Raw genomic sequence first — 12,909 nt, 5'->3', positions numbered from 1 at the left:
CATGGTGTTTAGGATAAATTTGAATGCTTTACTCCAATTCACACATTTTTTTCTGTGACATTCCTCTTTGCAAAGTAGAAAAGCAAGCATCACCATTCCCATCCACCATTCAGCTGACCTCACATATGAAGAAGCGGCATTCCACATGAACTCTTGAACATTCTCCTGCTCCAGAGGCTAGGGCCTGAACCAATGGGTTTAAGTTACAAGAAAAGAGATTCCAACTCAACCTCAGGAAGAACCTTTCTGGCAGTAAGAACTGTTCAACAGTGGAATGGACTCCCTTGGAATGTGGTGGGCTCTCCTTCATTGGAGGTTTTTAAGGAGAGGTTGAGCGGCCATTTGTCATGGTGGCTTTAGCTGAGATTCCTAATAGGGCATCAGAACGGAACACCTATTTCATATATGAAGTCATTTTTATAATGGAAGAAAGGGGGATACACTCACTGCTCAACCACAAAGTGCCTAAGCTAGGCATAAGCACTCCTAGTCACTAGAGACTCCAGTGACAAGTTTCTGAAGAAGAGGAGTTTGGATTTGATATCCCGCTTTATCACTACCCGAAGGAGTCTCAAAGTGGCTAACATTCTCCTTTCCCTTCCTCCCCCACAACAAACACTCTGTGAGGTGAGTGAGGCTGAGAGACTTCAGAGAAGTGTGACTAGCCCAAGGTCACCCAGCAGCTGCATGTGGAGGAGCGGAGACGCGAACCCGGTTCCCCAGATTACGAGTCTACTGCTCTTCACCACTACACCACACTGGCTCTGGCAGGGAGCTAGGGGGAGTGCAACCTCTCCCAGAACAGGCTGTGTACCTAATTATTGAACACATGAACCAACCAATTACAGAATACTAGAATGCCAAACTAGTTATCACAGACTACCAAGTTTCCTTTCAGCTACTCTCAGTTTAGGAAGGAAGTGATAATCTATTCCGATCTAGGGGATTTAAAAAAAAATGCCCCATCAAAAAATGAAAGTGAAGCACTGCTTTCCTGTGTCACCTTTAATGGCCAACACTTTCCAAAATCTGTGAAGAAATTCTAGCTGCTTTAATGAATTTTGGCCAACATGCAAGAGAATGCTTTCTCCTGGTGGCTGTTTACACACAAGATTAACTTTCAAATACAAATTTTGATACTTTCCTCCAAAGTGTAAAAGAAAGAATATTTGCCCGTCTAGCAAGGACCATGCAAGCTTAATCACTTACTGAACTCTTGGTACATTTGGGATAAAGTGCCTTATAAAAATAACAAGCATTATGAGATTTCATTGACATTTCATTTGATCAATATGCAAACAAAATAGTAAAACATGACCAACTGGGTAATACACAAACTTTAACTGTTTTATGTCAGAAGTAAAACTACCTAGTAACAGTTTTACCACATGGAACAGTCTCTAAATAATGTTTACAAAACACTCTGTGTTAATCTAATTGCTTAAACATTTTATCTTGTGTTATATGGAAGTAAAAATATCCAAACTTTATACATATAAATTATGAGGACACTTAATGCTGCCCCAAAGCACAGGCAGTTAATTAATGCTTACAGCAATACATCAGGAAATATTATGGATTATTCCATAATACGCACACATAAATGTATACAGAATATACACATTTCATTCAGAGAAATTTACCATTTTCTACTTCCTTGTAAATGTCTTGAAAAGTGGGATAATAGCTGCTCATCTTCACTTTTAAGATCCTAATCATTTTCTGAACGATGGGACTCTTAAGCTGGAATTAGAACAGAACAATGAATCTCCAGCAACTATCCAGTATATTTTAAGAATTCGTTTTATCACAAAATTCAGTGGGCAGTGTTCAAATAAACTTTGGACAGACCAAGCAGTAGGGTTTCACAAATCGTTGGATATACATTTGAAAATTAATTTCCAATCCTAACAAATCATACCCTTGAAGGTGAGGGACAGAAAATTATTTAAAATGTTGAGTCTTGGAGCTGAAAGTTTATTGCACCAAATCTCAACTACTATAGCCCATTTTTAACATAAGGATCAAGTACGCGGTTTTACCTGCTATATCCCCTCCTGGACAGAGTTAGCTTTACCACAGGTATCCACTCCCAGGTAAGAATCAAAACTAATTTCTGCTATATACTGCATGTGGAGCAGTCAGTTGGTTCAAAATATGTTTCAAGTGGAACTGGTCCCTTAGAACATGGGTCACTAGTATTTATTCATTTTTTAAACTTTGCTATGGCTTAGTTAGTACCAAGGTATCTGACAGACCACCTGCATCTTTATGAACCCGGCCATTCTTTCAAGCCCATCAGCGGTCTTGCTCTAGGTGCCTCCCCTGCCTCCCCCTTCTCAGTGGTGCGGCGCCCCCCCCACAGTGTGGAATATTATCCCCGGGAAACCTGACTAGTTGTAAGTATTTGGTGAATATAATATTCTCTTGTAGTTTAGGTGCAGGGGAATGGAATATGAAGCCCTGCAGATGTTGCTAGTATCCAACTCCCATCAGCCCCAGCCTGACCAATGCTAAAGGATAATGGGAGTTGTAGTCACAATTTATTTATCCTTTATTTACTTTGTGAGTCACTTTTATCTTGCCCAGGGCAACCCAAAGCAGACAATGAACCCCACATGGGTAAATTAAAACCAAGAGGAAAGAGAAATACATTTTTTTACAAATCCCACCCACTTCTAAAGGCCACAGATATTTAAAGGCCAAAGGCCTGCTTATAGAGGCCTTTGGCCTGGTGCCTGAAGATGATGCCAGGCAAGCCGCCCTGAGGAGAGCATTCCACAAACAGGGAGCCACCACAGAAAAGGCCCGTTCTCATGTTGCCACCCTCCAGACCTCTTGTGGAGGGGTCACATTAAGAAGGCTCTCAGATGATGACTGCAGTGTCTGGGTCGGTTCATACGGGGGGAGGCAGTCCTTGAGGTATTGCAGTCTGAACTGTATAAGACTTTTTAAGTAAAAACCAGCACTTTGAATTGGGTCCAGAAACTAAGTGCAGGGAGGCCAAGATTGTCATTATATGCTCAAACCATCTGGCCACTGAATTCTACAACAGCTGACATTTCCAAACCATCTTCAGAGGCAGCCCTACATGTGACATGTTGCAGTAATCTAACCTAGAGATTACCAGAGCACAGACAACAAACTTCAGTTTGCTTGGCAGTATCTACAAGTTAAAAACTAATACAGTAGTACCTCGGGTTAAGTACTTAATTCGTTCCGGAGGTCCGTTCTTAACCTGAAACTGTTCTTAACCTGAAGCACCACTTTAGCTAATGGGGCCTCCTGCTGCTGCCGTGCCACTGGAGCACGATTTCTGTTCTCATCCTGAAGCAAAGTTCTTAACCCGAGGTACTATTTCTGGGTTAGCTGAGTCTGTAACCTGAAGCGTATGTAACCCGAGGTACCACTGTATCCAAATTTTCAGCTCTAACTTACGTTATATACAAAGATAAAAGTACAACAATGATCATGAATTGCTAATTGCTTACCTGGTCATATATGCACAAGAGATTATCCTTTCTTTCTTCCCAAAACTTTAGCTCAACCTGAGGATCTGAGTGAAAGCCATGAAGAAGAGTTTCAGCTGAATTCCTTCCCACAGTGTCTTGTATTTGATGCGACCACTTGATAACCATTGATTCTATTGCATGCAGTACTGATCTTGTGAAAGAGTCTTGCCTGCAAGTTAGGAAAATGGCAGGATTCCCACATTCTTAAATTCAGTGACATTTTACAGTGCATGTAACCATTCTATATTCCTGCCTTACTTTGTACTTAGATCAGTTTATATTGCTTAGCATTGTAAACCCCTCCATCACATTTTTTGGTTTGTGTCATTTTCTGTCTGTTTTTCATCTTGGAACAGTCTCTCTTTTACATTAGGAAGTGCTGATTTCCAGTTTTACACTAAAAACTTTTCTACCCCATTTCCAGCATATTTCACCCCTATGCTAAATGAACAGTGTCCAATCAGGCAAATTTGTTCAGATTTGGCAAACCAAATTGTAAGCCAAATTGTTTTTGCGACCATGCAGTTCCAAACTCTTATTTTGCCATTTTAAAAAAGGTATCGTTGTTAAAGGTTTAATAAAATCTGCCTTTAAAGAAAAACAACTTATTTTTCTGTGATATAAAATCTAATGTTGATTGTCGCTATACCATATTAATTTTGGCGTAAAATAGGCTTTAGTAATTTGTGCTTTTCTAAAAAAATAAAATTAAAATAATGCAGTAATCAATACATCTGTTACTTATTTCACTCATTGCAATTACATTCCAAAGACTTGAAGTACACATTGCTTTGTTTGGTATTGTACATCTCACATTGACAGGTGACTCCCACCGCTCAGTTTTATTGGCATTTTTAAGGATTCAACCAAAACGTTTTACCTTCTGCTTAAACATGAAGCAAAATGTATTTCTTTTTGATGTAAACACACAAAGAGAGAGACAGAGAGAGAGAGAGAGAGACAGTCTCCTTACTTATTTTCAGTACATATCTCATGCAACTCAGTTTCTCTTGCAACTGTTGGAATGGGAAGGAGAGTTTTTCCTGACATAGCTCCAGTCATAACATATGCCTTATTTTTCATGATTTCTACATGCCGTTCCATGTCCAGGGAAACAACATGTGGCCACGATTCATTATTTTTCTTATTGGAAAGAATGGGCAGTACAACCTGAAAGAAGTGAGAAAACAGTGGTGGGATAGTGGAAAAACACAACATATAAACTATGGCTGCCATACATCCGGATATTCCCTGGGTTTCAAAGGTGGAATTGACGTCCGGGGGGAATTTCCGAAATGTGGCACTTTGTTTTGGGTCTTAGGCGAGTCAATCACGTTTCTTTTGGGGGTTTTTCTTTAAAAAGCTCGGCAACTTTGGAGTCCTGGTTTTTACTTTTTGAAATATGCCAAGCCTAATATAAATGCATTGCAGAGAGGGGCGGAGGGAGAGGCTTCAAACCTAGCAACACTTTAAGTTTCTTAGTGACATGCCCCAACATGTTTTCTTTTTCAGCCCCATTCTGCTACATTTTGGATTATACTGGGTATGGCTTTATATAAACAATGGCCAAAAAAAAATTGTACATTAGGTCATGGAAGAACACTTGAATGTCAAGTAATCAAACCTAATTAGTAGAAAAATTATCTACGATGGTAAGGGGGAACATGCACAAGTGTTGAATAGCTGGAAACTAATACAGTGATACCTCGGGTTAAGTACTTAATTCGTTCCGGAGGTCCGTTCTTAACCTGAAACTGTTCTTAACCTGAAGCACCACTTTAGCTAATGGGGCCTCCTGCTGCTGCCGCGCCGCCAGAGCATGATTTCTGTTCTCATCCTGAAGCAAAGTTCTTAACCTGAAGCACTATTTCTGAGTTAGCGGAGTCTGTAACCTGAAGAGTTTGTAACCTGAAGCATATGTAACCTGAGGTACCACTGTAGACGGACTCGAGTAATTTATTATATTTAAAAAAGGAATTAGGAATAGAGATACAAATTGCTCCAAGTTTTACTCTTTGTAGTACGTTCTAGGAAGTGTCAGGTTTTTGCATGAGGATAATGAGGAAAACCAAGATTCCTGATTGGTTGTGAAATGGCTAGCATTTCTGTCTCTTATCTTCACATTTTTGAGTCTTTTTTAAATAAAGAATTTTTTTAAAATAAAAAAACCCAACATGGCATGAATACTTTGGACAGGTATCTAGTAAGAAATAATCAAAAGCATGTTGAGCAATGCAAGATCTTTACATTAAATATTTGACTAGGCATTTCTGCTGTTGTGAAATTCTCAGCTGATCTCTGTGCAATAAATTAGTTAAGTAAACAGCCACAGTGGCACTATAAATATGATTTGTAACCACTACATTCCCATACACTTGCTTGTTGCTATACATCTCCCATAGTGATAATGTTTGCTAAATGCAAACTTGCTGGTTAAACTTAATGCTGGCTAAATCCCATTTCACCCTTTTATTTCCAGTCTGTAGTCCAATCTGCTTGCAATAAAGGAATAACATGGAGACTATTTATTTATTTAGAGCTTTTATATACCACTCTTCATAATGTATATCCCAAGGCAGTTCAGAACATTAAAATGATAAACAATAAAATATAATAAAACAAAACACCAAGAGCGCTTAAAGCCTGCAGGCTGAGCTGCACAGTAAAACTCGCAGCTTCTAAAAAGTATTTAATAATTAGTTGAAAAGCCATGGGGATTAGAAAAGTTCTTGCCTGCCACATATAAAACTACAGAGGAGACACCAGGTGTAAGTTTCCATAACTGGGGTTAAGTGATCCCTTTCATTTGCTATCACCAATTTTGTATATGATAGAGAGAACTTTTAAGAGTAAGCAATAGTGCAAAAGCAGACTGATCACTTATTTAACAAGTAAATTTGCTCTCAAATAGCCATTCTCATTAACATCTACCCCGACCTGCCATTTTAGGTGGAAAGCATGCAAGGACAATGCTCTCTGCAAGATATTATGAGAAAACTAAGTCTTCATTAATGACATTTTGACTTCCCCCAGAATAAACCCTGAAGCAGAAATCCTAATCAATGACCTGGTTCCTGCGTCGTCAACAAGGCATGGTTTTAAACTATGGTTTAATGTGAATGTGCAGCACATTGGGGCAGAGTGCTGAAAAGTTGTCACATCACTCCTTCCCCCTTCTGCTGTGGACAAAACAAACCAGAGGCTGGCTTGTTGTATATTCCCGGCATGGGCCCATTCATGATTTTCTTTAAGCAAACTACTAGCAGTAAGCCAAGAACAAACCTTGGTTACTGCTCTAGGATTGTTTGGGGAAAACAAACAATGAAACCAAGTTCAGGTGATAACATTGTACAGAACTGCAGCAGGGTGGGGGAAGAGCTGCAAGATATTTTATACACCATGCCAACAACATGCTCTTTCACATTAAACCATAGTTTGTTTTAAACAATGGTCAGTGTGATGTGTAAAATTCTGTTTGCTTTTGTGAGCTACCGAGTGTTACTGTCTGCATACTCTTCCTTATACTTTACTTTACAAGGAAAAAAGGAGGGTTGAATATTCAGGTAAAAGACACCTGGTTTTGTTTTTTTACCTGAAGGACCAGCCCCCCCAGCTCTGTACAGCTACGGGCCCATGCTACCCCTTCTTCATAAACCCAATTAACCAACATCCAGGTCAAACCATTTGATCTAAATCGGAAGTTACAAAGGATTTTCCACCCTTTTGCAAGTTTGGGGGAGGTTTGAAATCCTTCTGTTTGGTGTAGTGTGGTTAAAGACTGAGAAGTTAAAATTACAAAGAAATACATAAGCTAGAAGTACCTCTTCTAAGAAAATCATTACATGTTCCATAGGTGCTCCAGACAATTCTGCAAATTTGAGGGCTTCATTGCAGTTTTCTGCTCCAACGCAGTCTGTGTTCTTCATAATACAAACAGTTTTGAGTTTCACGCCTCTGGGTATCTAAACCAGAAAGATATGTTACAATTCTCAAGTGAATGAATTGTGACCATATGTACTCATTCATTTGATAATTTATATAATGTTGTGGGGGGGGGTTGGGGGTAAGGGTAGGCTGTATGCCAGAGTCCCTTTGCATTCCTGGATGCAACAAAAATCCAATTGCTGGAATAGCCAGACAAGTTTCTTGGTAATGGGTCATTAAAGTAACAAAGAAAGTGGTTCTGTGCCAGACTACAAATGAGTGGGGGGGGGCCTCCCTCACCTCACTGACCTCACTGGTAGTTAGAAAGACAAAGGCCTGAATTGAGGTGTGTGAGCTAGAACCAGAAGCAGGAAGCATGCTGGGCAGTTGAGAGACAGAACCATGCATGATTTCTGCTGGAATCCAAGGCTGTAGCTATGAGAGAAGCAAGACCTTATTGGGATGTTAATGCCGTGAACCCCTCCATCATAGGCTTGTGTTGCATATATGTGCAAATAAACCGTACGTCATATGAAGACACTACAGTCTTCACTGACCACTGTCCTTTCTGAGGAAACTGAACTCTGGGCAAGCTCCTGGAACCACTGGAATCTTGCACTGCTTGGAGATTGTAGGGTGGCATGCAACACTATAACTGTGCCAATCTGGGAGTTAAGATTAGGAACCATGATTAAGATAAACAACCATGCTCCATGCAAACCAGACCAGAGTAGAATAGCTCTTCAACACAATAGGTTTGGTCCATAATATTGCAACTACAGAGGATTACTATAACGCAGTACCAGGACTGCCAAGATTCATGCTCACATGTTGCAACATTCCATAAACAATTTTGGAAACTATGGGGCACAAGTTTTCCAGGACAGCTGCGATGTATCCCAAACAAAAAAAAAGCCCTTTGATGACTGGAATGATGTGCACACTTGCACGATGTACAGAAGATTCAACAAGTGAATTAATGGTTGTATATCCTGCTGTGGTGCTTATATGCTTCTGGATTGGAGCTTCCACTCTGTGTGTGTATGTGTGTTTTATTTGTGTGTGTGTGTGTATAGGGCTGCTGGATTCCCTGTCTCCCTAGTCACAGCCTTGCTGCTCTACTGAAGGAGAATCTATGTATGGAAACTTATTCCTTGTCATTTATTTCCCTACAATGCAGCATTATGGAGGCAATTTATACCGAAGTATACCAACACTAATAACCTTCATGTTAGATTAATAAATTTGAAAAACAAAGTAAACTTTTAGGATTGCCATATTTTGAAGAGCAAAAAAGAAAACATTTGCCGACTTTTACTTTTAACTATGGATCTCTATGACAACTTGTTTTACATACCCATGAAAAAGACGATGTGTCCTGGAAAAAGAGGACATATGGCAACCCTAATTAGTAAACTCCTTTTTAATCTGGATACCTTTTTTAATTAGGGTTGATCCAGATTTATTACATATTGCTGAGAGCATGAAGCATACTTCAAAATTATTAGCTACTGTAGTGGGTTGCTTTGATTTTTGTTCTATTTGTGCAATGCAATGGTTTTAAAATAATTGTCTTATAATGAAATTCGGAACTTTTAACTCTAGTTGCAACATATTGATACGAGTTGTATCTCGTTTTGTTTGGCCTTCCTCACCTAAATTTATAAAGTAAGTGTGTTGTTATGAAGATCAAATCTGAAGTAAAAAGTAAACCAAGAACAAAAGAGAATTCCAGATAATCAGACCATGAACCTTCTCATCACAGACACAGCAGTAGGAAAGAAGTACAGTGGTACCTCGGGTTAAGTACTTAATTCGTTTCGGAGGTCCGTTCTTAACCTGAAACTGTTCTTAACCTGAAGCACCACTTTAGCTAATGGGGCCTCCCACTGCTGCTGCGCCGCCGGAGCACGATTTCTGTTCTCATCCTGAAGCAAAGTACCGTATTTTTTGCTCTATAGGACGCACTTTTCCCCCTCCAAAAATGAAGGGGAAATGTGTGTGCGTCTTATGGAGCGAATGCAGGCTCCTTGGCTTCAGTGAAAGCCGTGCGAAGCCTCCAAAGCGCAGAGGGAGCACTCCCTTCGTGCTCCGGAGGCTACACGTTGCTTTCACTGAAGCCTGGAGAGCGAGGGGGTCGGTGTGCACCGACCCCTCTCACTTTCCAGGCTTCAGGGATAGCTGCCTGAAGCCTTTGGAGCGCAGTGGGAACTTGCGCTGTGCTCCAAAGGCTTTGGGTTCCTTTCGCTGAAGCCGGGAGAGCAAGCAAAAGGAACCCGAAGACTTTGGAGCGCAGCGCGAGGTCCCGCTGCACTCCAAAGGCTTCAGGTGGCTATCCCTGAACCCTTTGGAGTGCAGCGGGATCTCACGCTGCGCTCCAAAGGCTTCAGGGTTAGCTGCGCAAAGCCTCCGCAGGGCAGCGGGGTGCCTTCACCCCGCTGCCCTGCGGAGGCTTGAAAGGCTGTCCCCGAAGCCAGAACAGTGAGACGGAGCGCTGCGCAGCCCTCCATCTCACTGTTCTAGCTTGGGGACGGCTGCGCAAAGCCTCCGCAGGGCAGCAGGGTGAAGGCACCCCGCTGCCCTGTGGAGGCTTGAAAGGCTGTCCCCGAAGCCAGAACAGCGAGACGGAGCGCTGCGCAGCGTCTCGCTGTTCTAGCTTGGGGATGCCGGGGCTTTATGGGGAAACTCCGGGCTTCCCCCTTCAGCCCCAACACTGATTCGATTCAAAATATTTTTTACTTGTTTTCCTCCTCTAAAAACTAGGTGTGTCCTTTGCTCAGGTGCGTCCTATAGAGCGAAAAATACGGTACTTAACCCGAGGTACTATTTCTGGGTTAGTGGAGTCTGTAACCTGAAGCATATGTAACCTGAAGCATATGTAACCCGAGGTACCACTGTATTAGACTTCACTTCCCCTCCCCTATGAACTGGTATCATAACTCAGCAGTTACATCACAATCCAAGTTGCAATCTTACCTCATGTAAAGTCAAGGTGAGATAATTTAGCATAACCACCCCAAGTTAACAGCTTGTGATAAACAAGTTGTGAAAAGAAGCTTTTGAAAGCTGTGAATCACATGGAAGCAATTACCAATACAAACCTTTCTGAAATTTAGTTTCTAAGCAAATTAACAAGTGTTACATACAATACACAATAGCATTTTTACTACAGCAGAGAATGTCTCTCAAATAAGTAAACATGCTCTTCAGCAAACAGGCAGAAAATGCACCTACATTGTTTACATTACAGATTCAGAAACAACGGCCACACTTACTGGCATTTGTTTGAGTTTGTAACCTGTAACATTGCTCAGGCTTTTGGTGAGTTACAATACAGAAACAACACAATCAAACTATAGTTCGCAACAGATACATCAGACTTGCATATTAATAAATAAAAAACCAGCTCAGGCACAAAGGTCTTACAACATTTTCCAAAAAGAGCTTAGACTTGGGCTTTAGCAGGTCTCAAAGGAAAGGTGTTCTATATTTTGGGGCAACCAGACAGGATTACAGCACTGAACATGTTTCAAACAGGATATGTGAGATGAGGTTCTATCAATGAATTACCTGTGCACCTTTTATAACCAAATGGAAATAATATTGACAGACCAGTGGTACATAGCTCTAGTCTAGGGATTAGTGTTAAATAATGCAAACTCATTCTGAAGTAAGAACTATGAATTAGAAACTTCTCAGGAACAGTCCCCACAACTAAACCAAGCAATTTTCTTCATTATGTATGAATGCTGTAAAGAAAACAAACAGGTTGCAGGTGGGTACAGCCCACAGGTGGGCCCACAATAGCCAGCAATATTTTTTGTCACTGGAGGTTGGGTGGGATAGAATAATAAAATCACAGAAGCATACATTTGGAAGGGACCTAGTCCAACCTCCTGCAATGCAGGAATCTTTTTTGGCCAACATAGGGCTTAAACCCACAGCCCTGAGATTAAGAGTCTCATGCTCTACTGACTGAGCTGAGCAGCCCCCCCCCCCCCATTATGAAAATGACAACAGTCCACTGTGGACTAGGGTCATGTTCAACCCAATTCACAAGAAAGTGACTGTATACACGGGCACAATCAGAGAACTTGTGTATAAGCAATCTGAAGTTATAGTCCTATAGCGCAAGCATATCAACATAAAAAAAATAATCTTATGAGATGTGTACATAGTAGAACATCAGGTCTGTGTACAGACATACCTGACTGACCACCTTTTCCCAACACCTGATGAGTTTTGGAGTTAACATCTTCTAGAATGGCTCCATGGGAGCCAAGGCCCCTTCAGCTCCCCCAATAAAATATTGGAGGGGTCCACACCCCTTCAAGTTGATGGGCATTGCCATTCAGATGGTGTGTGTGCCCCACGACATGTGATCTATTATGTGGGGTGGGACTTACCTGCCCCCCAATATTTCGTTCAAGTTGGCACCCCAGGGTGGCTTCTAGATTTGGAAGTGCATACGCAAAACACATCCACATGGCTGGGTGTTGACGGAGCCCACAGGAGGCGAAGGAGAAAAACAACCCACTTGGCGCACTGCAAGCTTACAGAACGGCGCCCCTGTTCTGGAAACCCCACCCAAACACCTCCCCGGCCATTATTTACCTTCGTCCCAGCTGCCAGCCCTCCTGCCAGAGGGAGCCAGAAAGCCAGCAAAGTGAGGCGGCTGTTCTCCAGAAAGTCCTCCAGGAGCTTCTGGTTGTCTTCCTCCGCCAGGAACTGGCTCCATTTGTCGTCTTTCAGCCTCAGCAAGTGCGCCACACGGCGCCCCACGAACTGGGCCCTCGCGTCCTCCGCGAAACTTTTCTCCTGCGCCGTCTCGTCCTCGTCCTCCTCCATCTCCAGCCCGGCGTCCACAGAGGAGGAGACGGCGGCGCTGCAGCAACTGGGGCACTTCGCGGGCAATGCGCGCCTCACGGCTGCGCGCCTTCCCCAACTTCTCGACGCGAAGCTGGATGCCTTTCCTCGCCTTCCCCGCGCAGTTCTGGAGCGCCCGCTAATTAGCGCGCGGGCAGCTCACCTGCTGCTGCTGCCGCCGCTGTTCCTCGCGCTCCTTGCCGGCCCCGGAGTTGCTCCCCACGCCCCCGCCAGCGTCCGGTTCAACTCGCTGCTCTGTCTGCTCCAATCAGCGGCGGCGTCCCGTTGCCCTGGGGACGAGCGAAAAAAGTCACGGCCGGGCCACCCGCAAGCCGCTCCTCAAGGGAAACAAATCACGGCCCTGGCCAATTAGGGCCACGGCTTGCCAGGAAGGAACCATCAGCCGCTGAGACGCCGGGGGTGGGAAGGGTGGAAGCGGGGGGGACAACGGAGAAGCTAAGGGCTGACGAAGGTTTTTAAATGCGTCACGCGGATGTTTAGCGACACACCTCCAGGGGGTCTCTGCCCCCGCGCGCGGAAGAGCGGCAGGTCCTCCCCACGAGCAAATGGACTGGCTCGCTCCAAGGCAGCAAAACTAGCCGCTCGA

General features: G+C 42.9%; 1 protein-coding gene across 5 annotated transcripts in view; it reads right to left on the bottom strand.

The window, feature by feature from the left end:
• The window catches only part of DNAH11 (dynein axonemal heavy chain 11), a 147,063-nt gene extending 134,434 nt beyond the window's left edge, over positions 1 to 12,629 (bottom strand). For 3 of the 5 annotated variants that reach the window (XM_080974522.1, XM_080974521.1, XM_080974524.1), the window contains exons 1-5: positions 12,051 to 12,629; positions 7,334 to 7,474; positions 4,486 to 4,682; positions 3,492 to 3,681; positions 1,644 to 1,743 (exon numbers count right to left, since the gene is read on the bottom strand). In XM_080974522.1, coding sequence (XP_080830648.1) covers positions 1,644 to 1,743; positions 3,492 to 3,681; positions 4,486 to 4,682; positions 7,334 to 7,474; positions 12,051 to 12,284 — 862 coding nt within the window. In that variant the 5' untranslated portion in view covers positions 12,285 to 12,629. Of the gene's footprint in view, positions 1 to 1,643; positions 1,744 to 3,491; positions 3,682 to 4,485; positions 4,683 to 7,333; positions 7,475 to 12,050 lie in introns of those variants that run through there. The other 2 variants (XM_080974523.1, XM_080974525.1) reach the window with 2 other exon arrangements.
• Positions 12,630 to 12,909: the final 280 nt, after the last annotated feature.

Source organism: Podarcis pityusensis (genome assembly GCF_964106645.2).
Source record: "Podarcis pityusensis genome assembly, chromosome: 12".
NCBI lineage: Eukaryota > Metazoa > Chordata > Lepidosauria > Squamata > Lacertidae > Podarcis > Podarcis pityusensis.
Note: the sequence above shows the minus strand (reverse complement) of the source record. Positions and strands in the feature narration are given on the sequence as shown.